The sequence below is a fragment of the Xiphophorus couchianus genome, chromosome 4 (assembly GCF_001444195.1).
Source record: "Xiphophorus couchianus chromosome 4, X_couchianus-1.0, whole genome shotgun sequence".
Lineage (NCBI taxonomy): Eukaryota > Metazoa > Chordata > Actinopteri > Cyprinodontiformes > Poeciliidae > Xiphophorus > Xiphophorus couchianus.
The window spans coordinates 31986339-32011312 of record NC_040231.1 but is presented as its reverse complement, the minus strand read 5'-3'; the positions used below and the strand labels follow the sequence as shown (position 1 = coordinate 32011312).

At 39.8% G+C, this 24974-nt stretch overlaps 1 protein-coding gene across 1 annotated transcript; it reads left to right on the top strand.

Moving 5' to 3' along the window:
* The first annotated feature begins 497 nt into the window (after positions 1-497).
* On the top strand, positions 498-23966 carry znf507 (zinc finger protein 507). The gene is made up of 7 exons (XM_028015150.1): positions 498-607; positions 2967-5285; positions 8212-8329; positions 8433-8541; positions 13231-13335; positions 16683-16817; positions 18762-23966. The coding sequence occupies exons 2-7, from the start codon at positions 2970-2972 to the stop codon at positions 19036-19038; spliced, it is 3060 nt and encodes a 1019-aa protein (XP_027870951.1). The 5' UTR covers positions 498-607; positions 2967-2969; the 3' UTR covers positions 19039-23966.
* Positions 23967-24974: the final 1008 nt, after the last annotated feature.

Below are 24974 nucleotides of genomic sequence, written 5' to 3'. Positions count from 1 at the left end.
TATCAATGAAAAAGTTTTTTATTTGTTATTTTTTAATAAGAAAGATGGTCAAATGTAAAATTTGTAGTCTAATTTATGCATTTAATACTCATGACCCCTTTTGGATGAAGTTTATGTCAGTGTAGAGTGAGGTGAAGGGGATCAGTCTGTGGTTCTGTCCAGGTAACGGCGGTCGGTCTTGTTGGCTCTGGTGTCTCTCACCCTCCTTCCCCGTAAGCTACAGATAGGCTGACCTTGGCCTTGACAAAAAAAAACAAAAAAAACGGTGAATCAAAACCAGTAAGCTTCTATGAGCCTTTTCACACGAATGCTTTGTAATATTTATAGCTCGTTTACGCTTCCTACTGCGTGGCAGATATTGTTCATTGTTGATAAAGTGTGAGAACAAGACGGTTCTCTATTGAACTCTATTGTTTCAGACAGCGTCGCGGTTTACGAGCGGCACCTGAAGACGGCGTTGGTCACCTGACCCAAACTCAAAGTCACGTGACTGATATTCCATCCTCGCCATTTTGCAATGTGGTGGAAAGAGAGAGAGGCCACTTTTTATAGCTAACGAATAAAAACTCCCCAGTTTTATGCGTTGAGGACAAAGAGCATTTTGTCGGTGAGTGTGTTTCCGTTCACGCGCCTTCACGTGCTCTCCGTCACTCATTAGCCGTAAAGAGAATACAGACGCCCTTGTTGTATATTCATGTGTGGAACTATTAGCACTGTGTGTGTGTGTGTGTATGTGTTTAAATAGCAGACAGTAAGCGGTGAAGCTAACACTGTCTGCACTTTTGTTGGTTATTTATTGAAAGAATACACAAGAAAACTGACTTGTCCGAATTGGTATAGCTTGTTAGCTAATATGGGTCCGTTTGAGTTTGGAGGCTGTGTTCAGCTTCATTTCACAGGCTAGAGGAGAGAATATTTTTAGACCCTGACATAACAGGTGCCCCTCTCTGACGGGTCAAAGGACATGGTGATGGAGGCTGAGCTCAACTTGATCAGGGTCATAAATAATCGCTACTAAACTGAAGCGCTAACTTTAAAGCTTTGATGTGGAGTTGCCGCTTCCGCTGTGGCTTCACTAAACTCTCACTCACTATCTTTTTATGACGGACTTCCCAAAACCGGGTCCCACGTTGTGAGCGGCTGGTTTAGTAGCAGAACTGGGAGAAAGAGGAAGCGAGCGCTGCGGTCGGAAGATGGGAAGCGGGGAAAGTGTTGGATTTGGAGAGATGAACGGAATTAGGACCGCTTCGGTAGTGATCATTTTCTCAGAGTTCAGTTTGTAAACAGAAGCACATGGTTCAGTGCGGAGGCCTTATCGTGAATTGATTAAGCTGAGTCTTGCTCATCGAAGGAATCGTTTGCAAACTCACACTTTCATTAGACAGATCGAGATTTAACTGTACATCACGTTATACTGTATTTATAGAGAAACATCCAGAGATGCAGTTTGTTTCTCTGTTAAAGCAAGATAATGTTAGATCTTAAGCCCTGCTGTTGGGCTGTGTAGATGATGCCTTTCAATTAATAGGGGAATGTGTTTAATTCAGGATGTTTTCAAGTGTTTATTTCGGTTCATTTAAAGATAACTGTTTACAGGTGAGAAATTAGAACATCACTGACACGAATGGAAAAAAATCAACAGAGATGATTTTCATAGCTATGTAGTAGGCAACTTGTTGACTTACCCAATTTCAGTTCAGTCTTCAGAGAGTCATTGTGGATAGTGACGTTGTTAAAGACAACATCTTGTTGTCACAGTCTGAAGTTGTCAGGAACCACAACTGCCCAAAAGAGGGTGGAGGGGGAAGTAAGAGCAAAAATCCTTCCAGCTGCACGGCATCTAAAATAAGAAGGAATAATAAAAACCAAACACGCAGCGCCTTGACCAAAAATATTCTGAACAAAGTTAATAAAAAGACCAAATTTGAACTAGAGTGACAGAGCTGCCACCATGAGTAGCACAGTTCTACAGTAATCAGTTAGAATATATTGTTAAAGTTTATTTATTTAACTTATCTAACTAAGTAGTTAATATTTGTGTACTTAATTGTTTCATATTAATTGTAATATGAACATATTGTGGCCTACATGCTCATAGGAAGACTGCCAACCTGGCAGTTGTCCAGGAGAGTGGCTTCACCCTCCATAAGGAGGAGAAGCCACAAAAAGCCGAAAGTTCATAGAGTGCTGTACCGAGTTATATTAAGGGAAAATTTGTTGGAAGGAAAAAAATCTATAGAAACAGGTGTGCAAGCAGTCAGGACAAGTGCAGCTCCAAGAAGCTTGTTAAGCAACAAATTTACTGGTGTCCTGTAATATTAGTAATTAAAATGAGCATAAACGCTAGAACTATATCACTCTGACTGTAAGCAATGATATAGATTTCATTTATAAATGTATTTAACTTCATTCCTGAAGTAAAAATTTGAACTATGTTCTAGTTTTTTGGATGCAGCTGTTTATTACTAATTAATACATTTTTCTCTCTTTTTTTTATTAATTTGCTTTTCACGCTTCATAAAAAATGCACTTCTTTAATTTATTTGTAAATGTATTAAGAATGTAGAAAATCCTCATAGTTTGGTCCAAGAAGCCTAAAGTTAAGTTCTGAAATTTACCAGGATGGGCATGAGATCACTAGTTTTTATTTGTTTACCATACCACACAGTTCATATAAAAAAATAACACGAGAGTGTGAGTTGATCTTTTTTTTTAAAAAAACAACAAAACAGACAATTATGTATACATCTGGAAAAACAAATGATTATTATAATTTATAATTTTTCTTTGTATAATGATAAATGTGGGACGTTCTAACCCTACTGATTATTGTGCCAGAGTACAAACAAAACATACGTCAGGCATGTCAACATGAATGAATTTAAGAACAAATTCTACATCATTGTGTGAGTACCATATGCAGTAACCACAGAGACTGTACTGCTATGTTTCTTTCTGTCTTCTAGGTGATGGATGAGAATTGCAGCGTTGCTGTCCTCATCTCAAAGTCCTCCTCTACATCTGATGCGTCTTCCTCTGCTCCAGTACCTGGATCTCCTTTTGAACCCCAGCCTCACAGGGTTATAGGTCAGGGTGTCCCAGGGAGTGTCCAGCCAAAACAGGTGGATGAGTCCCTCATCCAGGTCATCGAGAAACTCAGCAAGATAGTGGAGCAGCGTCCGCAGAAGCACTGCCCTCTGGGGGGGCAGAAAAGAGGGAAACATCTGGACTCTTCCGAGGTGAGGTTGAATCCAGGAAGCTCTCCTAACAAGAGGATGAAGAATAGCTGCGACGAGGAGGCGAGAGCAGATGGTAGCGAAACAGATGGCATTTCTTCTTCTCTTGCTCTGGGCGACAATAACAACAACATCACTACTGTGCCGAGCGAAGTTGCTGGCGGTTCAAGCCACATCGACCTCAAACGGACAGTAACGTGCTACCAGTGCAGCCTTTGTCCCTACCTCTCCCAGACGCTGGCCCAGCTCAGAGAGCATCTGAAGCAGCACAATGAGCAACACAGCGACCTCATCCTCATGTGCTCCGAGTGTCACTTCACGTCCAGAGACCAGGAGCAGCTGGAGGCACACGTCAAGCTGCACTTCGACGACAGGGGCGGCACGACGAGAACCTCCACGGAAGAGGATGGAGTTCTGAAACAGGGTGGGGAAGGGGAGCTGGACAGTGAGGCGAGCAAAGGTTCACTAGATGAGTCAAGCGACCCACCAAAGAAGAAAAAGTGGTATAGCTACGAGGAGTACGGTTTGTACCGCTGCTTGATCTGCAGCTATGTGTGCAGCCAACAGCGAATGCTCAAGACCCACGCCTGGAAGCACGCCGGCCTCGTCGACTGCTCCTACCCCATCTTCGAGGAAGAGGAAGGCGGTCCAGCAAGGCAAGAGACTCAAGCAGCTACCAACAGCATCATACCCCGAGAGGATCTAGTGATCCTGTCTCCAGGTCTTCATGATCAAAATTTACAGAAGCTCCCAGCTGCCATCAAGTTGCAACTCTGCGTGCCTGTCGCTACCGAGAACCAGCAGGATCAATACAATCCACTGGTCTCGCATTCCAGCGAAGATTCTGGAACGGCTGCAGATGAAGACGAGGAGAAGGGGTACACCAACAAAGACGTCAGCTCTGAGGAGCCTGTGGTGGAGGTGCAGGTGACTACGGAGGGAGATGGCAACATGGAGGTGGACAGGACCCAAGAGAGCAGCTCCATTCCTGACAGCCTGCTGTCGTCAGCCCAGAAGATCATTAACAGCAGTCTGAACAGCGCCGGACACATAAACGTGATCGTAGAGCGCCTTCCGTCAGCCGAAGACACCGTCATGGTGACGAAGCCTCTTCTCCTCAACCCAGATGTAGATAGGGACAAGGGTTTGCTGGCTGTGAAAGAGGAGGAGGAGCAGAACCCTGTAGGAAGTGTTGTCTGTGTTGATAACTCCACCAACCACCCTTCAGTAGATGCTGACTGTAAGTCTCCCCTCCCTAAAGGTGACTCCTCCCTAAGGGATGAAAACATCCCCCCAACTAGCCGCAAGCGAACGCATTCTGAGTCGCTCCGCCTCCACTCCCTGGCTGCAGAGGCTCTTGTTGCTATGCCGATGAGGATGCCAGAGCTGCCCACCTCCAGCCCTAAGGTGACCCTTAAGAACGCTTTACCCCAGATTCAGAATCAAAGGATTTCGGACGGAACTCAGAACAGACAGAGGGCGTCGGACGTAGAGAAGACGGCAGCCCTGTTGGACCTGGAGCTTTGCCAGGCCAAACAGGCGGGATTAGGAACCCTAGGCCTTGTAGAGGGTGATGAGGAAGGTCCCACCACTAAAGCCGGAATCAGCCTTTCACTCCTTACCGTCATCGAAAGACTCCGAGAGCGCTCAGACCAGAACACCTCCGATGAAGACATCTTGAAAGAGCTTCAGGATAACGCACAGTTCCATAATGGGGCTGTAGCCGCAGCGATCACCGGCAACGGAGCCGAGAGTTATGTGTGTAACATTCCAGGTATTGATGGGTTGGTCGGCCCGGCCGACGGAGGGTTGGTGGACTATAACCCGGGCAACGAGCGGCCGTACCGGTGCCGGCTGTGTCACTACAGCAGCGGCAACAAGGGCTACATTAAACAGCACATGCGTGTTCACAGACAGAGGGCGCCGTACCAGTGTCCCATCTGTGAGCACAAAGCCTCAGACAGTAAGGACTTGGAAAACCACATGATCTACCACTGCAAGAGCAGGATGCACCAGTGTAAATACTGTTCGGATGCCTTCCACTACAAGGTGAGAAGAACTTCCTGCTTCTGTTTCTGCCACGCTCTGTTCACTGACCCAGCTCAGAAACCAGGTTTAGACGTGTTCAGCTGATATGCTGGCAATAAAACTAGCTTTTTTTAATAATTAAAGTCAGGTACAGTTCATACTTCCAGTGTGCCTGCTTTATATCTTCATGTGCAGGCGTTAAATGCACAGTTATTAAAAGTTGATTAAAAGGCGACCTACACTGTGACGTTTCATATTATCAGATGATGTGATTTTTTTATTTGGGTTGTCTAACAGTGAAACAGTTGCAGTGGATATAGAAAGTCTTTACATCCCTGTTGGCATGGCAAGTTTTAATGATGTGAAAAATGAGACGAGATAAATCATTTCAAATCTTTTTTTCACCTGAATGTGACAGCGTAAAAAACAAGAGAGAATTGACTTATAGTTAGAGCTGAGCATACTTCGCTAGTAAGACAGCAGTTCCAGCAGAAGAAAAACATTCCCAAAGCCTGATGCTACCACCACCATTCTTCACTGTTTCTAGTAGCTTTTTTTGGGGGGGGGGTTGCTACATTTAGCCTGACTCAGATGTTTTTCTTTGTAATAAAAGGTTTCCTCCAACCGCATAACTCAGACATCTAAAGGTTTTGGGTAATTTCTGCTACATGTCCTCACAGACAGACATTCCTGCACCTCCTTCTGTGTTGCTGTAGGCGACTTTGCAACCTTTTGGTTTTCTTATCTTTTTGTCAGTTTTGGAAGGATGTGTGAGTTCTCGCTATTGTTGCTGTTGCACCATATTTTCTCCTGATAAGGATTGTCTTTACTTTGTTCAGTGTTATGCCTGAAATCTTAGTTGTTAATTTGTACTCTTCTCCTAATTTATACCCAGTAATGAGATTCCTCTGATGACCTGGAAGATCTGTGCAGGCCCCTGCAGTCACACCTGTGCACACTTGTGGAATCACATTACAGTTTCTTAGAGTCTCTTTTCCCTCTTAAAGGCTTCAGGTTTTTTTTCTCCAGTTGAGTCGTTAGGCATCACATGAAAGGTGGGGATTATTCAAAAATAATGGTGTTGAAGCAGGGGTGTGTATACTTTTTATATTCACTGTATCTCAGAGTTGCCTGTATTATTGTACTGCAAATGTGTCACGTTTAGTGCTGCATTCCTTAAAAGCACCATAAAACATTCCCGGTTCCAGAGGCACTGATCCAAATGTTGTGGCCGATTTTGTAACTCTTATTAGTGAAGCTTTGAGCAGCAAGGGCCAGTTTTAGCAGACCTTGGTTTTTCTTTAAGAATTAGATTGTTTTATGGTCATTTATACTGAGACTAAATGTAACATCACATGATATGTGTGAGAACAAGCGCTGTACAACAGTAAAATGATACAACATGAAAACAAGCTTAGCATGGTTAGCATTAGGAACTGAAGTCTTTGTCTGTTTTCCCTTAAATGGATGACACACGCATTTACAAATGTAATACATTCCAACAGAGGTCGAAGGTATGAAAGGATAAAAACTGATTTAAAATAAATAAATAAATAAAAATGCACACCACTTTATCTATTGAAACTCACTGTTCAAAAGTAGCAGCCTGAATGGACAGCTACCTGCCTGCTTAGAAAAAACAGATTTGATTTAAATGGCCTGTTGCTAGGAGTGCATTTGTTGCAGTTTTCTGGCCAATCAATCACCGATCTTTAAAAATCTTCTCAATAAAATATGTGTGTCTTTTAATAGCCGCACTCCTACCTAAGCAAATCTGCTTTAAATTCATTAATTTAATTCAGGTGAATACAGCAAGCTTTTATAAAGAGCAAAACAAATCCTGAGACTGGACTCCATTATGTTTGTTTTTTTTGGTTGTTTTTTATTGCAACAAGAAAATAATTTCTAAATTGGAAGTGCTTCTTCCAATTTGTCAAGCAATGTGTAAAGGCCTTTCAATAATTAACACATCACACTGCTTTATTTATTCAATACAATATTGCAAACTTAGTTTATTGTTAACCATCTAAATCGGCCTGCGACTATTTTTGACTTTACTATTTTGGCTCACGAGACAAAAGTCAGGGATGTACAATATATCAGCTTCTACATATATGTATTGCAAATTTTTGTTCAGGTCCCTCTTGAAAATGAGATCTAGATCTCAATGGGGTTTACCTGATTAAATAAAGGAATATAAATAAAGGAATACATCAGTACTGGACGATTTTTATTAACATGTCTAAATTGATCCGACAAGTAAAATTGGATAAATATTAATGACTGATGCTTACTTCCATCTTTTTGCCATCTGTGATTCAGAAGGGAAAAGGGTGGCTGTTTTTACTAGGTGTTGATAGAGTAGGGAAATATAGAATATATATAAAATAGCAAATACATAAAATGTTGGTTATCAGCAGTAGCAATATCGGAAATTGATAACAGAAATGTTGGATGTTGTTTTCATGTGTGTGAAAGAGCCTCAGAGTTGCTCATAGAGATTTTCAAACAATACAGAAAGTGTATAAACCTAACCACACTCTGACTTCCTTACGGTTATTTCTTTGACTAAATAAATAAATGGCCTTATTATCATGTAGAACAAAGTGTAATTGTTACAGCTCTTTGGATTGTTTTAAATAAAGTCCGGGTAGCTGTTCAGATATTAGGATTTGGATGAATTGGCCTTTTTTTCCACAGTTAGCAGAAAAGCTAATTAGATTCATTCCACAGATTTGGGAACTCAGGCAATAGAAGTTGTAATTGTAACTGATGCCCTACTGTGATAGGGCTGTCATCTACCATCTGCATTGCAGATGGTAGATGGGATTTAGACCTATTAAACCCACTAGTGCACCAGAAGGTAACTATCTTATTGAACTTATCTGTTGTCATGCCTTTTATTCCAAGTTCTCTAGTTTCCATGTGTGTGTTTTTTCCTAACTAGAATCAGTTAAGAAGTCATGAAAGAGAGCACCACAGCTGCAGCAGCGACACGCCATCACCCACAACGGGGACCGACACCATCACCCCAGTGGAAGAATCTGAACGGGGAACAGACGAAGGTAAGAAAGTGAAAAGCTCAGATTTCTAACTCTATCGCTGAATCTTTGAGCATCGTTCCTCAGGAGGCTAAAGGTATTGTCTGCTTTTGTCTTTTCCTTCCAGAAGGTGGGGTGTCAAAGATGTACAAATGTGATGTGTGCAACTATACCAGCTCTACGTATGTAGGGGTGAGAAACCACAGGCGGATCCATAACTCTGACAAACCCTATCGGTAAGTTTGTTCATAAAAAATAATAGCAGAATAGTAGAAAGTAAAGGAGAAATCTATCCAGGCTGCTGTGAGGCTAACCTCTTAACGTCTAAACAGTGGTGGGCACCGCTAACTAGAAGGTTAGCTGCACTAAACCTAAAACGCTGGTCATACAGTTAGTTCCTCTAATGCTGAAGCGTTACATAAACACTTTATTTAGCAGATGCTAATTCTAAAGCGCTAACTTGAGTTCAAATTCTATTTGCCCTTGAAAGACTACAGACCTAAATTAAAGAAATTCAATTTTGACATTACTGTATTATTTATGTGTTCTATAATGCCCTTAGATTTTAGGGCTTTTTCTAGATTACAAACAAAAAGTACTGTGGCCCAGGAGTAAATTTCTGATAAAAACTCAAACATTTCTAGAATTGCACATATTTACAAGAAAAAAAAAGTTATTTGATGTGAAAAAGTGGCAAATATGCAAGGAAAAACAAAACAATCTTCCACTACAAAAGGTACAAATTTATAATATTAAAACTAGGACATTATCTGACATTGTGAGGTCAAAAACCTGTAAGAACTTTGAAGGAAAAATAGAAATTTTCCAAAGCGGAAGATCCAAGTTCTTTTTGTGTATCGAAACAGCTTGTCACAGGTAAAGACTCGACATGAATGCCTCTAACATGATCTAGACTACATGTCTGACACAGAGAGGAAGTAGCTTCATTGTGTCTTATTGCTGACATTTCTGTGTCTCTTTCTGTGAAGGTCCAGTTTAGGAGCATTGCAACTAACGTCTGTTAGTTGCAATGCTCCAAGGAACCTTTAGATGGCAGTAAAGGTTTGCTAATCAGGCTGAAGGCGTCCCCACTCAGAGCTTTCACTGTGTGTCTCACATACTGTCTGTTTGTGATTGGATGTGTTGTTGACCAAAAGCACATATATTTGCTTATGTCACTCTAAAAATGAAAAATCTACTCAGAAAGCTTGTGTGTGCTGTTTCTGTGAGCCCGTGGTTCACAAGAACTCGAGCTGTTCCAGATACAAACATTTCAATGAGGAGAAGGAGAGGGCAGCCATCTTCCTGCTACCTTGCTACGGTCACATGTGCAACTTTCTGATTCAAATCAAGTCTTCTGTGTTGGACACATGAAGGCGCTGTGAGGACTGTTTCTCATGCAGAGAATCCTCTCTCCTACTGATTGGAGGGGTAAATGGCCAGAGCAAGAAGCTTTTCAGCCAAATACAGGAAATAATGACAAAATGAAACAATTTCCTGCCTATAGTTGGGTTTTCCTGCTTTTGGTCTGTGTTTTGTAGAAATTCACCATACTTCCCTCTTAAAAGGTGTGGTCCAAAGTTCCTCTAGGTATATGATATGTATATTTTCTCTCTAGGCCGTGTAATCTGGCAGTTTTGTGGTGTCTTACCACTTGCTTGCCAGTAGAGTTTTAGGCGACATACTGAGAGGGAATGCAAACACAATGTAGAACTGCAACTAGCCAGCTATCGACCTCACCTTTCTACAGAGGAAAAATGCAAAAACACACAATTAGCCTGCAAAGCTGCCTCACAGACATGACATTTGCAAAAAGAGAAACCTATGAAGTCAGATTTTCTTTATTTCAGCAGTAAAAAGATTATAAATAAAATGTAGGTGTTATTTCATCAATATTTGATTAGAATTTGAGAATATTTTAGGAAAAAGTTGGAATCCTCACTTTTTTTTTTTTTTTACAAACTATTTAAAAATATCAAGAAAAATCAGATGTAACTTTTTATTTGATATCTAAGTCTATAGTGGTTTTATACAGAAAATATGAGGTATATTTTTCTGAAGTCTTTTCAGAAATAAACCTCAAACTATATTATGAAGAATAACAAACTGCTTCCATATCAGACTGTTTGTAGGAAGAATTTAACTTGGTGCTTAATTCTTTTTTTAAGGTTATGTATATTACACATGACATACAGTCTGTGTTGGGAAAATATTGGCAAAAAATCTAAATGTGAAGTCAAAGTCAAATCCCCGACTGGGAATTTGGAGTTGGATCACATTTGCTTCTGTAGAATGATGCAGCTACAGTTCTACTCTGTTCTGCAGCTTCAATCAAACCCTCAGATAAAAGCTGGAAGTCACATGTCTTACTCCAAGTCACTCCAAAATTTTCAGTTAAAATGTGTAAAGAATGCAATACATTCTGTACGCACTACATATAAATGCACGACATGATGCTTCATGTTGCATCATGTCCACTGTCTCCCTTGCTGAGAAATCTCTGCAACTGTTGGAACAACTACTGTAATTACCATAAATTGAGCTTGAAGAGCCAATAGAGGGAACTGATTATATTTGTGCAGTAATACTGAACAATTTCCCCCACTGGATCAAGGTAATGGACAGACTGTGGAGATATCCACTATTATCTTGTTTTTATGCTATTAAAATTAATCACCACCAATGACCTAAAAGCAGCCATTTACTGTTGGGGGGTTAGGAGGGAGATGTTCCTTTTATTTCATTAAGATGTTATTTACATTTAAGCTCTAGCTCTGGTTTTCTTCAAACTGAGGATTAGTTTTCCTCACTGCCTGCTATTTAGGCTGAACTGACTGCAGTTACTGTAGTGTGTGAAATCCAGTGGGTGCCTAGCCTTGCCATGCTAGCTGTTAGCCTCTCCACTGCTAACATAAATGAGTAACCTCCTTCTCATTTGTCAGAATCTGTCTAATAATGGCCTATCATAACTCAGATCAGAACATAGGAGTGCTATAGTTTTCGTTTTGGCCCTAATATTGCTGCAATATAATATTATAATTTAATATGTCATACTATAATTGCTATAATATTTTGGTGGGAAAGCTAACAAGAATTTTTGGGTGGCATGAAAACCTTCGAAACATTCTGTTTTATTAAACATCCAATCAAGCTTTCATCAATCTGATGCTGTTTGCAAGAATCTACTCAGTGTGAATGTCTCTCTGGACATTCACACCAGCTCTGTTTAGTGCACTTTAATTAAACTCTGGTTTGTTTCTCTAGAAAGTCCAGTTGGTTTGAGAAAGTGTGAATGTGTATACAAACTCTGCTTTGGACCAATAGAAAATAAAAACTCTGGTCCGCCAAAAAGCAGTAGGTCAGTTTAAGTGAACTTGGACGGTAGACTGCTCCAAAACAGGAAATGGACTATAGCATTCTGGGTAAATACAACCAAATCAAACATGCCAGTCTAGCGCCAGCATAAGAACTGACTCGTTGTTTGCCAAAGACAAAAAAGAAACCATCCAACCACTAAAATCTTACGCCACTCCATTTTTGTTTACATTTTGTAAAGAAGTGAGTTGTCTGAAGACCTCATCTTCAGACGTCCTCAGCTGTTTCCATCAGTGGTTCTTGTTGCAGCGCCACCACAGGTGAGGGAGGCAGACAGGTTTTCAAAGGGTTTTGTTCATTTGACACAAAGCAGTGTGAAAGTCAACCTCACCAGCTGAAAATGTAACAAATGTTGCAACTTTAGTCCCCAATTGAACTGTGTTTATCGGAATATTTTCAGTTTTGATCTTGATATGATTTGTTGAAAACAAAACTGTAAATAGCCCTTTTAGTTTTGGCTCCAATCAAAAGCACATGCTAACATCACCGTAGTTAGCAGTTAACGATCATGAGCTCATTCTCAGTGCCTGTTAATCGTTCCCATGTTGAGTCCAGAAAGGCTGCAGCACATTTTCACAGTGCTGGAGGACTTCATGATTTTTTAAACAGAGCGTTTATCAGTCTGTTAAGGGAGTGATTTGCAGTCTAACTCGGTCAGCTCCATCAGAACATTTTTTCTTTGTGTCTGTTGTTGTTGACGTGTTCATGTTCTTTATGTAAAAGTGTTGGAGGATCTTAGCAGGTAAACAAAGGGTGTGGTATTTATTTATTTATATCTGTGTAGAGGCCCAAAGGGTTCAGCTGTGTATAATGAAGTCCAGTAGTCATTTTAAAGTGGAACAAAACTTTTGCTGTTACTATTTTTCTGTACTCCACTTCTATGAACAGTGCATTCACCACATACATTTTTAATCAAACTGCAATGCCCTCCCTCTTCTAATCTTGAAAGCTGCTTGAATTTCATTTTATGCATTGTTCTAATAACACAAACTGTTTTCTTAGATCCTTTATTTTCCCCAAAGCCTCTATTTAAAAAAAAAAAAAAGTCAGTTGGGATTTCTCCGTTATCCTTATGACTGTAGAGTTGCAGAGCAGCTAAAGAAACCAAAATGCAACTCAGGAACAACCTGAAGCAGTCATGGGAAAGAAAAGGGAGATAAATTATGATACATGTGTTTCCTAATTAGGTTAGTAAGAGTTTGCTTGTGTTGACTCAGAAAGTTCTTGCTTAGTTTTAATGGCGTCCACATGGCCACGAGCGCTGCTCCCATCTCCAGACCTTGAGCAGAAGCGTATTTGCCCCTGAGCAACAGCCAAAGCCAGCCTCATCTTCCAAGCAGAACGTCCAGAGAGCAGTGCAGCAGAACATGCCACGATTTATTCCTAAAGTAGCAATTTCCTCTCTGGTTTTTTGCTGTGAATCCTTCTTATCTCCCTTCAGGCTACAAGTGTAAAGAAGCAGCACAATGACCTCGGTACGCAACTCGTTAGACTGACGGCTCATCTTCTTGTTTCTCCTTTTTTTTCCTTTCCTTTCTTCCCTCTTCTAGCTGCTGTAGCTGTGATTTTGCCACCACCAACATGAACAGCCTGAAGAGCCACATGAGGAGGCATCCTCAGGAGCACCAGGCTGTGCAGCTGCTGGAGCAGTACAGGTGAGAATCAGAGGTGGAAACTACATCTGGCTTCAAAATGAGCTGAACTTTATGAGTCTGTGTGTCAGAACAGGAGGGAGGGTTCTCTACACCACGATGAGAGATTTGTGCTGTCAACCCATTGGTTTCTTATAACCTGTAATTAGTGTTTACAAGCTCTTAATGTGTACCCTCAGATAGGGTCTGACAATAAATCAACAACAATATATGTTGATATAATAGATAATATGTCTGACAGAATATTCAATGTTCTGTCACCTTCCTAAATTAAAGACCCAAGTCATTTTTTTTCCAAAAGGTTTTTTTTTGTTTGTTTTTTTTGTGTCCAAATCGTCTTTTGGCAATAAAGGTAAGGTAATTTCATTCACATAGCACATTTTCAGCAACGAGGCAGTTCAAAGTGCTGTACTTGAATTAGTAGAACATTCAACAAATCAACAAAGCAAAGGAAAGAGCAAAAGAAAATGTATAAAACTACAAAAATGGGACTCATTTTTATGGTCAAAATCACTTTTGACAAAATATGACATAAGCCATTATATTAGGAAGATGAAGACTGAATATTCACTGAACTCCTATCCAGAACTGCTCAGCATTCTGGGGAATGTAGGCAGAGGAAAGACTTTAGTGACTTAACCTCTCATGATGCACTAAACAAGGTGGAAGACATCGACTAAATCACTCCCTCTTTGGTTACCTAGCAACAACCTGTTCTTGCGCAGCAGCAGTTTCAGGTTTCGTCACTGTGTTTCCTTATTCTTAAGGAGGTTTTTATTCTCCGCGAAGCGACAACTTTGGATAAAACAGGAATGGCCACGACACAAGTTTGTCAGTATTTCAGATATTTAAAACAAAAACAAATCAACCATTATCAATATTGAATGATATGAAACACTGATATCATGATAAATTTTTCAGCCATATCATTCAGCTCTAGCCTCATATAAGAATAAAGTTTTGCTGTTTTGTCTCTTTTGCCTGAAGTGGTAGAGAGAGCCTTTTTATTGACAGCAGGAGTCCAGAGGCAGTTTCAAAAATGAAGCAGCAGATGAATGAAGCTTTGGATGAGATTAAAGGTCAGAGGTCACTGATTTATAAATGGTCTTAGATAAGGTAAAACATTTTAGAAGGAAAAGCATAAATTGTAGCGAAAGACTTGAAAATTTGCAGCAAAGCCCTAAAAAGTTCTCTGATCTTTAAAGATAAAACAAAAACTGCCCAAAACCGAGCAGTCGACGCGCGGTCACATGATTACATAAAACATTGAAAAGACAATTAGTGCAACTTTACCTTCCGCCTCATAATATTTAAAATTACTGCTCCTTAATTTGTTAAATCATTGTTGTTATTGGTTCAAATGTAAATGCACTGTTTGTGCTGCGTTTTAATGGCCAGGTGTGGGCTGTCCCTTTATTATGTCTTCATCAGATAAGCAAGAAAAGTAGTTAAATGGAAAACTGCTGCTGCCAAGCCAACAACAACCACTCAGAGCTCTTAATTCAAGTAAAACAGGCCACAAATAAAGCAAATCAGGTTAGAGAGTGGACAAGAATATTAGGAAAGGACAGTTCATTTAGGAGAAGCTCAATATTCTGTTTTTAGTTCCACTGAAGACATTATTGGATGACCAATCGACGATGAAGAAAAACTCCAAAAGCTTCAAATTAATTTTTAAACTCAGTCAAGTTCAGACTTCACTTTTAAAAAGCTAAATTTTTTTTATGCTTAATCAAGTTCAGCAGGGTGTCTGCTTACCCTTAAATTCATGTATCTCGAATGAATGCCTTAAAATGTCTTCAATGATTTATTTTTTTTAAAAATGTAAATTGAGAAATTAATGTTTTTGCGATGCTTGATTGTAATTAAGTAGGATTCCCCAACCATCCCCTGTAGTTATATAGTTTTCTATCTTAAATTTCATTCAAGGTGGCATTAAAAAGTCTTAAATTTTCTCCAGGAGGCTAAGCTAGGTGCATCAACTAACTAACTCACTCACTCTCTGGTTACCCAGCAACAACCTGTTGAGTAACTTGTGCAGCAGCAGTTTCAGGTTTCAGCACTGTGTCTTCTCTCTTCACAGTGAACCTCCACTGTTGTTTACAGCACAGGAAACTTCCAGTAATCTTCTTGGCATTGAACTAGCGCATTACATGCGTCACAGGTAAACGTTAGCAATTAGGTAAAATTAAAAACCTCAATGCAGAACACGAGTCCAGGAAGCAATCATTGCTCAACAGCTGAGAGCCCAGACCCTCTGGACGAATCAAAGCTTAGAACAAGGGGCTGGTTTTTACCAGGCTAGGTTAGTGGATACTACTGTACACTTTGCTCAGAGCCTGACTTGTAAAATTTTGGCAGTGATTTTCTTATGGTAAATGTCTGTTTTATCCACACTAACACTAAAATCTCACAAGAAAATAAATTCTCCAGGTTGTCTCATTAGTGACGATTAGTGACGGTAAACAGGAATCAACTTAAGGCAACATGTGAACATGTTCTACTAATAGAAAGCTGTGGTGCCAACTGGAATCAGATGAATGTGTGTTTGGTTCTGCTGCTGTAGCAGCACCAGCTGTGGCTGCGGCCCAGGTTGTTAGGTTCTCCATCTGGACGTTGTTAACACAACGTCTCTCCAACAGCTCCAAGGAATTCCTCTAAACCTACTCTGTGTAATTACTCAGTGGATGAACAGCTTTCTGTGGTCAAACAGCAGTTCACTGTGACATCATGTTCCCTTGTTTGACACGTTTGGGTAATACTGGGATGATTGATGATATATTAAGCTTCAGTTTGCACCAAATTTCACATTATAATCAAATGAACTCTGGTGGCTCTACTCTACTAGCAAATTTTTCATTGTCTTTCACTGGCATGGAATAATCAGCTAATGTTCTTTTCAGTGTTTTCAATTGTTCCAAAATGAGTAGAAGTTAAAATAAATGCAAATAATAAAATAAAATCAAAATTTTCAAGTTGATATTTGTGTCGGCATCAAATTTTTGGACCCGATGAGTTTGCTGAGTCAGCTAGTTGAGGGAGGCGTGTCCTGACTTTCCTCGTTCTTAACATTTGGAGTTTTGAACCTTTAAATGGTGCTTAACAGAATTACCTGTAATTCTATCAAATTTGACAAATGACTCCAGAAGTTTGCTGTAAATCCCCTGTGCGCTCTTTGTCTCCAGAGCTCGCCGTCTCCATTCCAGTTGAGTCGGGATGATTCCTCCTGATAGAAAGGAGGAGGAGGATTAGCAGAACCTCAGCTCGCGTATTAAATCATTTTCCGCTTGATCCGCTTTCGCTCTGTCGTTCATCTTCTCCTCCGTCACACTTTCTTTCCTCCTTGCCAGGTGCTCCCTGTGCGGCTACGTGTGCAGCCATCCGCCGTCGCTCAAATCCCACATGTGGAAGCACGCTGGGGACCAGAACTACAACTACGAGCAAGTCAACAAGGCCATCAACGAGGCCATCTCCCAGAGCAGCCGGTAAGCACTGTTCACTGTTCAGGCTGGAAAAGATCTGCGGATGCGGGCAGCCTGAACTTTTCCACATTTTGCAGAAAACCTATAGTGTATTTTATTGAGATTTCATGTGATGGATCAATGCAAGAGGCGATGTACACCCTGGACAGACAGTTACAGGCTGTCCATGCATCTTTAAAATGTCTTAAATTCATGTATTTAAAATGAAGGCCTTAAATCCTTTAAAAAAAGAGAGAGGTAGTTGGCCTTTAATATGTTTCTATTTAATCTTTAATATTCTATGTATTTGTTTTTCTCGATGGACTTTTCTGTCAGGCAAAAGGTTGAGTTGCACGCAGACATCTTCATTGCATTCTGTGACTCGTGGCCGTTGAGGCTACCAGCAACTCACTGCTAACATACCCTTGCTAGCTAGCTTTTTTGTGCTTATTATGAGTCAGTGTAAATTTATTGGCAGTTGACTGGAGAAAGTTGACATAAAGGTCTTTTATGTGAATCGATTCATAAAGGCCATAGTAAAAAGTCTTAAAACCTTGAGTTAGCTTCAGTTGTGTTGTTGGACTGTGAGAGGAAGTTGGAGCACCCTGAGAGAATCCTCACTTCCTGTGGCAGGAAGAGCATTTAAACTCCACGCAGAAAAACCCCCAGAATGGGATTCCAACCCCAGACCTTCTGCGACCCCATGTTGTCCAATTTTCAACATGTTCCACAAATAAAGATCTGAAAAGTGCGGCATACAGAATTATTGATCCCTCTTTAAATCAATAACAGCATCATGCTGTGTGGATGCTTTTCCTCAGCAGGAACAGGGTAACTGGTGTGGAGATGGATGCAGCTGAAATGGCCTTATTCATACATCTAGTGTCATATTTATGACACTAGATGTCATAATCTGTAACTGTCCACTAGGGGGCTCTGTGGACTTTGGCATTTTGAGCATCATTTTGTTAAATGAGGGCTTTGGCAGGAATAATAATAGGCACCAAACGCACAGTATTAGTAGAAAAACAAAGGAATAAGATCATAAACAGAAGAAGAAAGTTGTTCCCAGTGTGGATCATTTATCTTATCTGGCAACTCCGAATAATTTTAAAATGGATCCATGGACCAAGGCGACCGTTACTTCTTTGGACATTGACCTCTATGCTCTTCTGTGCATGTGGATCGCTTTGGGGTCATAAACCCTTCACTTAGAAATCAGATTTAATTAGCATGAACGACTCGGCCTGTCGCAATAAGTAATCACTCATTTAATTGGATGATAAATTAAAAAGAGCTCGATAATTTCTCTTCTCGTGATTGATATTTTTTTACTGCAATTTAGTTTTGAGACTTAATAATATATGTTATTTATTGATTTTGGTTGTTTTGTTTACTTATTTTGAATATTTAAAGTATCTTCCAGTTCCAGTAATAGTGTTCTGTACAAAATTAAAGTATGTCGGTCTTTGAGAGAGCAAACTTGCATTTTTATGCCATTATAATTTGAATAAGGCCTAAAACACAAAAATAATATAATTTATCGCAACAATTATTGAGACAGTTTATCGTCGAGGAAACGGGCCAAAACCTCCCAAAAAAATCGCATTTCAGCAAAAAAAATCAGAAATGAGCATCCAGACCTGCTGTATGACTGCAGAATAAGTTGTTGGAGTTGTTGGTCAACCACTCAGCAGAGGTCAAAAATATCCATGATGATTATTTGAAGGTTCGGACATGTGAGATTATGGAAAGGTTAGATTTTTGTGAAACCCTGCCACCTGCTTTGTATTCCTCCTTGAAGCTGACTTGTGTTCCCCTCAGAGCATCTCAGAGGCGGACTACTGGCCCTGAGTGTGGGGCCGAGTGTCCAGCGGTGGCCCTGCCTTTAAAGGAGACGGCCAGCACCCAGGTGGACCCTTACCCAATACATACATCAGTAACAAAGGCCTCTCTGCCTTCTGACAGCCCTGCCGGACCCCCCACACCTCCCCCAGACTCCACCCAGTGTCCCGCCCAGGGGAAGAACCCGGCCCTGTCCCAGGGCCCTCCGTGCACGGGGCCCCCCATGGAGTACTGCATGCTGCTGTTCTGCTGCTGCATCTGCGGCTTCGAGTCCACCAGTAAAGAGCGTCTGATGGAGCACATGAAGGAGCATGAGGGCGACATCATCAGCATCATCCTCAACAAGGAGCAGCATCAGCAGGAGGCGGAGGCCCAGGCCGGCCTCCTGACAGCAGAGTGACACACATCCAGAGGTGATGAGAGGTCAGATGTCACTGCAATGGCTGCTGTGTCACACAGGCACCGTTTATAGGCTTCATGAAGAGGAATGTGATTTTAATCCGTTAATATTCATGTCAAATCGTTTCACCTTATAAAGCTTCGGCCCAAGTTCGAACAGTAATAAGCTCAATCTTAAATAAATCACAAAACATTCAACTATTTCCTTCCCTAATTTGATCACTTTTCTATGATGGCAGCTCTTTCATTGCTACTGTAGTATTTACCATGTTTAGTGCGACATGGCTGAGGTTCTCATTCTGTAAAGAGTTAGCAGCAGACCTTCATCAGAGCCTAAAGGCTCGCATCGCTGCTCGAACAGAAGAAATATTGATCTGTTTATTTTTCCGTTAGCTGCCAGTTTGAAGAGAGGTGTGTTAGTTTCTTTAAGTTTGTTGTATGGTTTGCAAAGTAGAGAAGGAAGTGGAAGTAATATACATTGACTGATGGGTTGTTGTAAATGCCTGTAGACAAAAAGAATGACAAAAAGGGAAGTCTGTTGTTAGTAGAGCCGTTATTTGAATCTGCCAGTGCCAAGGTTAGGATGTAGGAAAAGGTTTCCTTAAAGGAGACACGGTTATCTCTCATGTTTGTGGTGCTATGTTCATTTGAAAGCAAAAATTTGTATGTATTTTTATATCTCCTGCTGTTTATGTTGTTGGTGTGAGTGTGTGTGTTTAGTAAAGTTTTTATTATATTTTAACGTTCTCAAAAGTACAAATCATCTTCTCATCAGAACATTTGTAAACACAGCGGACCCCCCGCCACTCATGGTTCAGTAGTTACAAATTATCCTGTGGACATGATTTCATGTTATTTGCAAAAAATCCACCCATTTATTAATAGTTTTGTAAATATTCTACAAGAAAATTCCACTTGGGAAGTGAAAGTACTTAAAAGCAATGCTATTTGTCACACCATTGGCTGGCATTAGCAAAGCAGCCAATCCAGAAGCGCCATTCGTTTTCAAGAGAGAGGAGGAAGACTGTAGATGTTAGCTTCCGCAATAGCGCTAAGACGCTTTCCACTGTGTATTAATGCATATTAAGGTATATCTGGTGTTTGAGCTATTAATATAGGCAGTTGTAAGCATTTTTAGACGGGGTGTCAAGTTTTCACAGATCACTGGGGGTTCACTGTAATTGCCTACGCAGTGGAACATTTTGTTTCATGTCATGGTTGAGACAATACAGTGAAACGTTTTTGAGTGGAAGCAGCTGTGTTATCCACCTTATTCCTGTAACCATGACGCTTTGCATGAACTGTGTGTTCAGGGCTCATCCTGTTTCACTTTGGCTGCCTGTTGAACACAAGCCTCCTCAAGCTCAGTTTGGTCTGGTAAAAGAGTCCAAAAACAAATCCAGGTCAGGAGAACATGGAATCATACCATGTCACCACAACCGTACTGTTCTAGAAGTTTTGAATCTATCCAGTTGGCCAAATGTATCATCAATATGTGGATCATGGCACTTAAAATATCACATTCCACCAAGTATTCCATCCAAGCAGTACTGCTCATAGGATTATCTTCCCAAAACGAACCTCTTAGTGCAGCTGCTGCTGTCTAACAGGAAGCTGTAGACACAGTAAATCCATCACCAGGAATAAGGTGGATATGAAGTTTGGATTAAAACAGATTGGTTATTCCAGGTTGGCTCACAACAAAGTCACACTAAAAATGATTGCATGAACATTTGATAAATATATTGCTTCAAAGAGTGTACGAAAAGATTAGCTGAAAGCGGTCGTGCATTTACTAAAATATGTTAGTTGCACTTAGTGTTATCAGTCCCAGCATAAATCCTCATGAAACATTTTACATTTACATAAAAAAATAACCCAGATAATATATTTATGTATGAACTCGTTCTCCTTGCTCAGCTGCTAGCTAGCATGAAGTGATAGCTCAGCATGTTAGTAGATTTTTAGCTCATGTTTTAGTTCAATCCAACCAGGTTGTTACCGTTTAATTTAGTCGTCTTTAATAATGTGGGATTTCAACCTCTTGTAAAAACTTGTAAAATATAGAAATTTGAAAATCTAAGAAACCTCAAAGATTGAATTTACAGAAAATTGGGAAACAAATGCCTTGAACTCCAAGTTGGCCAGTTTCAAGTTGCCAAAGAAAACGTTCCAACACCTTTAAACTGGCAAAATTATGAAATTCTGCACGCAAGTCTACTAGTGGGTTTGAGTTTTGCTTTTGTTTTGTAGGTGAAGTCTATCTGAACTGTAATGTTACACCTGTCAATTAAACGTATTCAAAGCTGTTGTACAAGATCTTTCAACATACCAGAACAGTAACTACCTTTGTTGGGTAAATGCCCACAAGTTTAAACATTTGATCATTTATTCTGAAGGCAGATTTTTCTTATGCTGCTTCCTGAAAGACTAAATTTCTGGTAACTTTGCATAGTTAGTAACCAAACTGTGTCGTGTTGCACATAAATTATAATCCACCTGTTCTGAAACGATTCCCCTCCTTTGAAACGAGGTGAAGACGGCTTTGTGGAAACTTTAGCTGTAGTTAAAAACACAAACAGGGAAACCTTGAACACCAGAGAAATTCTACATCTCAAAGATTCTTAAGTAACGCTTGTTTTAAACGAGATGCAAGAATCAGCAGGTAGAATAGACACTCAAGTCTAGTTCTTTTTACAGATTACATGGTCAATAAACTAGATAACATGAGTAGAAAATAACTTAACAGTGTTCAAATCTGGAATTATTTTTACATTTTGTTCGACTGCTACAAGATAAAAGCAACTCCAGGTTTCATAGCCTCTGTGTGATTAACTCACACTAATCAGTGCAGTTTTTTTGCATGCATGACTCCTGATTGGACAGACTGAGGTTTTCTACAGCCACTCTTCACTATACCCAACCATACCGAAAACTGTGACTCTGAATAATTCCACTATAATGTATACAAATATTCACTTCAGTCTTTCTTTCAAGATTCTAGCATGGAATGTTAAAAGTAGCCGAACCGGCTTTCGTGTGCCAAAGTTTGAGGATGTAACATGAGAGCTGAAGAAAACCAGTCGAATGTGTAACCTCTAAATTGTCCTGAATCGCTCCAACAAAACTTTCTCCATTTTACTGAATAGCAACAGAGAAATTCAGCACTTGTTATATCTGTTGCTTTTTGTCTTGTTGTCAGTTAAATCCAATTTATTTGTAGATTTTTAGCAGACAGGAAGCTCTCAGGCATGAACCAGGCATGCGTATGAAAGGTCAGACCTCAGTTTTTTATTCATGTTTGAAACACGTTGCCTCAAAATTAAAATATTTCAGGAGGTACAAAATATTGGACTCATTTCTGCGACGATACTTTATCTGCGAAGAACTGACACAACCTTTAAGCAAACTTTTTGAGACTTGTGTGTTATATTTCTATTACGAAAGATATATTTATATATAATATGTGGTATATTTTATGCGTGTTGGAGCAAATGGAAATTCTCTCCATTTTTCTCGCTGCAAGTTTTGCTAAACGCCGCAACCACATGGCCTTTATTGTGTGCCATATTTCCGTTAAAAAGCAATGATCTCTTCTCTGGTTTTGTTTTTTGTGCCTTTTAATGTTTTTGTGTTTCAAAGCGTTTCTAGAATATTAAATATCCCTGATTTGCATCCCTGATCCTCTGAAACCCTTATGTTTTCATAATTCAGGTCAAATAATCCAACACACCAAGTACATAAGGCACCTCTGATGCATCACTAACCAGAGCTCAAATACTTTCACTTTAACAACCTCAAAAACTGACATTTCTATAAAATATGAAATATTTTTAAAAGTTCATTATGTTTTAAAAGGTTTTCAGATAGATTTTTTTGCTAACTTTTGATCTATTTAGAAGAAATCTTGGTTTGAAGTTCAGCATAGCAAGACGAGCTATGTCTATTTAAACCAAAGGAGACGACGTCTACTCTGTATTTTTATGCTCGTATCAAATTTTGTAACAGATTCAACATGAAAATGTCTCGGACTGTAATGTGACACTTGCTTTGTTTGTATTTATTTTTAAACATCCTAGAAAGTATTTCATCACTTTGTCATTGTATCTTTTGCTAATAAAGAGAATGTGAAATGACTTTGGTCAAAATGTTTCAAGAAAAACGGGCTGAGGAATCTGAATGCAAGAATACCCTAAACAGGTAAACACAGAGTCACATGACCAGCAACTGGATGTTGAGCTGGAGCAAACCAAGAAGAAGAAGAAGACAGGAAGTAGTTGGAGGACCATCTTTTTAAACGGTTTGTCGCGTGAACAAACTTTTTCATGTGTGATTTTAATTGCATTTCTTATTGAATGGAGTCACCACAATTGCAAAATTGTGTATTTTCAACAGAATATTGACAAAGTTTTGTGCTCATTTGTAATGGAAACGCAGCTACTGTCATTTAATGGTCTGTCCATCTTCCAGCGTTCACTTTAGCCAATGAACACCAATGTTCAAATACTGCTTATTTGAACAGCAGTATTTGAACTGCTAACTCTCAGAGTTGCACGTTTTTGAGACAAGTGAAGACACCTAGGAATTAATAGAGCCAACTTTGAAGGCTTGATCAACCTCCATTGCTGAAATCCAGATTTAGGTTGATAACCCAGTTGTTTTACATAATTTCTCAGCTTTGGGTAATCCTGTCTTTTTTTTTTTTTTTTATCCTCTCATATCATTTAACCCAGCATGTCAACTGTTCAAATTTAATAAGGGTGATGGTAATGCTCTCTTCTATTCCAGCCTACGTGTTTTCCAAAGCCCTTCCTCCATAATGTGGCTTTACATTTATTCAGTTCCATTTATTTGAGTAATATTTTGGAAAATATATTTATGTTGCCTGATTTTATTCATTTGCTATTAATATGAATTATTTTCATCTTTAAAACATCAAAACGTCTGCATAACATCATACTGTTTTCTCACCGAAGATGTAAATTTTAAATATTAAAAGACTGATGTCTAGATCAGTTACTCTGTACTTGAGTAGACATTTTAACAAATACATTTACCTCGGTGAGAACATATTGAAATAGTTCTACTTTTACTTGAGCACAGTTGGATGCGACTCCAGCCCCCTCAGGGCGTTGGAGCTGTGATGTGCTTTGGACCCGTCTGAACCACAGCTTTTATGGAGACGGGTGGGACAGTCTTGCTATTTGTTTCCAGGGGAGACGAGGGTAGGCATTGTTTTTCTGACAACTCCTTTACATCTTGATTGAACGTTTCTCATTACACTGTGCTGCCAGGCTGTTTTCAAGGTGAACATTTCATTTTGTCTTGTGGATAGGCAATGAAACAAATGAAAATGCAGTCCAGGTTCTTTTATAATCTCTCTCTTCTTTTTAAGCCGGTTGAGGATCAATTGGGTTTTACATTTTCTGTTTTTGAAGAAATAAATGAAATTTAATCTCTCTCGGTTCAGCCTTTGCATTACTTCACATGCACAATATCTCCTTGTGAAAGAGAAAGATGTGTCCTCCTCTGCAATCGCATCACTTTTTCCCAAAATCCTGAACAAAATAAAACCTTCAGGTCTATTGATTTCTTTAGAGGATCACATTTTCTACCTAAACTGGTTAATAATATCACTAAGAAAGTGAAGATCAAGGTGAAAGAAGGGTGAGAGAGGCAAAGAAAAGCAGGGGGGAAGTAAGAGCTATTCCTATTGAGATTAATTGCTAATTCTGGTATTTCTTGCTTCAGAAACATTGCTTCATTTTGCAGTGAGTAGAGAGGAAAGAGGATTTTCAACTCCATGCTGTTTGAAGAGTGCAACTGGGAGAACAAAGAGAAAGACGATAGTTATCTTCAGTAGGTTATCTATCATCCAGTAGATTAACAGTCAGGGTAGGGATGACAGGACGGACAAGAGAAAAAAGATATGTTTGG